The sequence below is a fragment of the Macrobrachium nipponense genome, chromosome 47 (genome assembly GCF_015104395.2).
Source record: "Macrobrachium nipponense isolate FS-2020 chromosome 47, ASM1510439v2, whole genome shotgun sequence".
NCBI classification, from domain to species: Eukaryota; Metazoa; Arthropoda; class Malacostraca; order Decapoda; family Palaemonidae; genus Macrobrachium; species Macrobrachium nipponense.
The window spans coordinates 25,120,820-25,125,858 of record NC_087222.1 but is presented as its reverse complement, the minus strand read 5'-3'; the positions used below and the strand labels follow the sequence as shown (position 1 = coordinate 25,125,858).

The 5,039-nt window shown below is 39.7% G+C and overlaps 1 protein-coding gene across 1 annotated transcript in view; it reads right to left on the bottom strand.

Annotated features, from left to right (window-relative positions):
• The window catches only part of LOC135204775 (histone-lysine N-methyltransferase PRDM16-like), a 68,859-nt gene extending 65,365 nt beyond the window's left edge, over positions 1-3,494 (bottom strand). The window contains exon 1 of the mRNA XM_064234950.1: positions 3,213-3,494. Coding sequence (XP_064091020.1) covers positions 3,213-3,249 — 37 coding nt within the window. The 5' untranslated portion in view covers positions 3,250-3,494. The remainder of the gene's footprint in view (positions 1-3,212) is intronic.
• Between the last annotated feature and the right edge of the window lie 1,545 nt (positions 3,495-5,039).

The window sequence follows — 5,039 nt, the reverse complement described above, 5'->3', positions numbered from 1 at the left end:
TGACATATATTAATAAGGATGTCATTTGTTGATGTGAGTTAATTATAATAATACTTATTATTGTTGTTATGACTCAAGTTAATAACAGCAATTTAACCTCGTTTTAAATAACAGCCATAATCTTGAAGAGCATTCCAGTAAATAACGAAATAAAAAAAATGAATGACGCAACAAGTTCTTGAACAAAAAAACGTTTATGACATAAACGGTTAATAAGTCCTAGAGGTTAATGAGTCCTTGCAAACAAGGCATAATTAACCACCAAGGTTAATGAACCCAAAAGTTAATAATCACGGGATTGTTAATGGAAATTGGTTAATAAGGTTAATGAAATCAAAAGTTAATAACCACAGGATTATCAATGGTAATCGGTTAATAAGGTTATTAACCACAAAGGTCAATGAACCCAAAAGTTAATAATCGCAGGATTGTTAATGGCAATTGGCTAATAAGGTTATTTAATATGTTATAAACCAGAACAGACGGTTAAAGGTTTCTAAGGTTAATGACGGTATAATTAAAAGACATTAAATGTTAATAACAGCATTATTTAAAAGTCTTAACTGTTAATGACAGTATAATTAAAACTTCTTAACAGTTAATGACAGTACCATTAAAACGTCTTAACGGTTAATGACAGAGTTATTAAAACATCTAAGTGTTAATGACAGCATTATTTGAACATTCTAAGTGTTAATGACATTATAATTAAAACCTCTTGAAGATTAATACAGCCTTTATAAATAAACAGAGAAATGAAAAAGGGTTAATTATTACCGAGGTTAATTACAAGAGTCTAACGACGGAAATATGGTTAAAAACGAGGTTAAAAATGACCAGATTCAAAGACACGTAACGTTAATGAACTCATTAACTCAGAAGAAATCGGCCGTTAATGAAAAGGTACAACAATTATAACTCTCTGTCTCGTCCAGAGAGAAATTAGTATCAATTCGTTTTTCAATTGTTTCGCGCTAACAACGTAACTGCGTGATCTGCGATCGTCAATCTACCGGTGAACTGGTGGTTCAATAGGTTACCCACCCCGTCGGATTCCCTTCCCCCAACCCCCACCAACCCCCCTCCCCCCCCCCCCCCCCTGTCAAGCAAATATAATTTGTCCCACGGATGGGGAGTGGTTATTGAAGACACCCTGCTGACATAATAATAATATAATAATAATAATAATAATAATAATAATAATAATAATAATAATAATAATAATAATAATAATAATAATAATAAAAATAATTATTTAATATCAACACTTTTAATGCTAATAATATTAATTATTATTTATTATTATTATTATTATTATTATTATTATTATTATTATTACTATAATATCACAGTAATATAATAATAATAATAATAATATAATAATAATAATAATAATAATAATAAAATAATAATAATAATATTAGTAATAATAATAATAATAATAATGATGATAATAATAATAATAAAAGTATTATTAACATTAAAAGTGTTGATATTAAGTAATTATTATTATTATTATTATTATTATTATTATTATTATTATTATTATTATTATTATTATTATTATTATTATTATTATTATTCAAAAGATGGAGAAAGCTGCTCCCACTCATTAAGAATAAAATCAAATTAATAAAAGCACAGATGATATACACACTACCACTACAAAATCATTTCCTTTCGCCAGCAATGTCATTTCTAACCACTTGCACTTTTTGCTTGGTTGCTGAGGCACCCACATCACGACCACACTGGCTCTTCCAGAATGCCTGCTGGAGAATGAGTTCCAGAATTCCAGCTCGAGAAGGAGTTCCAGAATTCCAGCTCGAGAATGAGTTCCAGAATTCCAGCTCGAGAATGAGTTCCAGAAGTCCAGCTTGAGAATGAGTTCCAGAATTCCAGCTCGAGAATGAGTTCCAGAATTCCAGCTCGAGATGAGTTCCAGAATTCCAGCTCGAGAATGAGTTCCAGAATTCCAGCTCGAGAAGGAGTTCCAGAATTCCAGCTCAAGAAGGAGTTCCAGAAGTCCAGCTTGAGAAGGAGTTCCAGAATTCCAGCTCGAGAAGGAGTTCCAGAATTCCAGCTCGAGAATGAGTTCCAGAATTACTGTTTGATAATGAGTTCCAGTATTCCAGCTCGAGAAGGAGTTCCAGAATTACAGCTCGAGAATGGGTTCCAGAATTCCAGCTTGAGAAGGAGTTCCAGATTTGCAGTTCAAACATGAGTTCCAGATTTCCAGCTTGAGAATGAGTTCCAGAATTCCTACTCAAGCATGAGTTCCAGAATTCCAGCTCGAGAATGACACCATTGTGCACAGCAATTCACATTTTCAAAGCTACTCCTGTCATGCCAGTATACAAACAGTCTTAACTTTCTACTTTTGTAACGTTCCAGTGGCCTGATTATCAATTCTTTTTGACAGTACTGTACCTTTATCATGTTTTTTCCTTCACTGACGACGAAATATTACTAAAAGATGCAACTTTTCAATCTTTTATCACATTCAGGCGGGAATTGACGTTTGTCAGTTTAAATGACAAAACTATGAGGTTTGTAGTAAATCTTCACCTGAACAGAAAGTAAGAAAAGGCAGAACTCGATCAATCGGGAAGCATAAACAAGCGTTCTAACTAAACTCCAGTTAGACCGTCGCAGATATTATAATGCAGCAGTAACTCCACTCACAAGAAGACCCCATTAACCAACCGCTCCGGTATGGAAGACAAGTTTTCTGCGGAAATAAATCAGTCACGTAACAGAGTCCTTTAGTGTTTTTGTGGTGGCTCTTACAACCCGCAACCACTTTTATCTTGGCTGTATATTTTCATCAACCAACACTCTTCAACACCACACTATATATGGTCCTGCAGTGTTTTTGCTGTGGATGCCACTTCAACCCACAGCCAGTTTTTCAACAACCAACACTTCCTCCGACATATGGCTCGCATCCACAAGATCTCATGAACCAACCGCTCCGGTATGGCAGACAAGTTTTCTCCAAGAATCACCAAATAGCTGTTTACCAAGGGGGAAAAAATTTCTTATGCTGGGGGCATGCCACAGGGAATACTCACACACCCCTTCTCCCTCCCTCCCTCCCTCCCTCCCTGCTTGCCCCATTCTCTTCTCCCTAGGAGGGAGTACGAAAGGGGAAGGGGGTCCCAGGGGAGGGGGGGGGCTCCCCCGAAGGGAAGCTGTCTGGAAACACTTACCTCTGGGCAGGCGCCTGGCTACGGATTTCACTCTCATCTCCCTGAGGTAGGACAGAGGTTCGTCAGAGAGAGAGAGAGAGAGAAAGAGAAAGAGAGAGAGAGAGTGAGAGAGAGAGAGAGTCAGCAGGGGACGGACGGACAGACGGGCGGCTTCCTTCTCCAGCGGCGGCCGGAGATATACAAGACAGACAGAGACAGAGAGACAGAGACAGAGATAGAGAGAGAGAGAGAGAGGGAAGGTGGGTAGGTAGACACACTTGGTATAGATACAGGTGCCACTGTCTCAAGACAGGAACGCCACTGCCATCATGAAACATCATTATGCCATCATGAGTCCAGGGTTGGGGGCGTGGGGGGCGCTTCCCCCCTTCCCTCTACCCTCCCTCCCCTGTCCTCCCCCGCCCCCATCTCTCCTTAAGCCCCTCCCAGGCAAACACATCCGCCAATCGCAGCAGACCCAAGACGCCAAGGGCGATGAAACGCTTCTGGCGATTGGCTTAAGGGAGAGATCGGCCACGCCCTTGTTTAGGGGAACGGGAGGAGGAGGGGGAGGGGCGGGGGTTCGGGAAACCCCCCGCCCACCGCCGACCAAAACAAACCTCTCTAAAAGCGGCCTCCTTCTGCTGGTGCTGGTGTGGTGGTGGTGGTGGTGGTGTCCCTGGCGTATTGATCTCTTTAACACACACATACACGTATACGCCTCTCTGGCTTCTTAAACTGCTGTTTTTGGTGCTTTATTCTTCGTCTTCTTCTCTTCATGAAGGGGTTCCTTTTGCCTCCTCCTTCTCGAAGATGTGTACTCTCTCTCTCTCTCTCTCTCTCTGAAAGCATCCTATTGATTGTCAGATTTGAAACGTCAGTTCCAGAAGTCCTTTAGTCCTCACACTGGTGGACTGTGAACTCTAGAACAGCCTCCCAGAGGGATTCAGTTCCAGAGGTCCTATATCCTCACACCGGTGGACCGCGGAACCTATAACTATTTGCCTTGCATTTTAATACATTTTTCTCTATGCTAATTTATTAATATATTTTTTCTTCTTTTTTTTAAATATGTGATATCTCTTCTTTCTGCATTTCCCTTTGCCTAGTCTTCATTCTTCTTGTTGACCACCTAAATATTCTTTGGAAGGTGGAATTTCAAATCTATAGTGGCCCCTTTGGTGGGCTTGTTCCATATGAAAAATAATACATTATTGTTATTATTATTATCATTATTATTATTCAGAAGATGAAACCTGTTCAAATGGAACAAGCGTACCAAAGCGTACCACTGACTTCGAGTTCAAGCTCCCAAAATATTATTATTATTATTATTTTTCTTTCACAGTCCTCCAATTCGACTGGGTGGTATTTATAGTGTGGGGTTCCGGGTTGCATCCTGCCTCCTTAGGACTCCATCACTTTTCTTACTATGTGCGCCGTTTCTAGGATCACACTCTTCTGCATGAGTCCTGGAGCTACTTCAGCCTCTAGTTTTTCCAGATTCCTTCTCGAGGATCTTGGGATCGTGCCTAGTTCTCCTATGATTATGGGTACAATTTCCTCTGGCATATCCCATATCCTTCTTATTTCTATTTTCAGGTCTTGATACTTATCCATTTTTCCCTTTCTTTCTCTTCAACTCTGGTGTCCCATGGTATTGCGACATCAATGAGTGATACTTTCTTCTTTACTTTGTCAATCAACGTCACGTCTGGTCTATTTGCACGTATCACCCTATCTGTTCTGATACCATAGTCCCAGAGGATCTTTGCATGATCGTTTTCTATCACTCCTTCAGGTTGGTGCTCGTACCACTTATTACTGCAAGGTAGCTGGTGTTTCTTG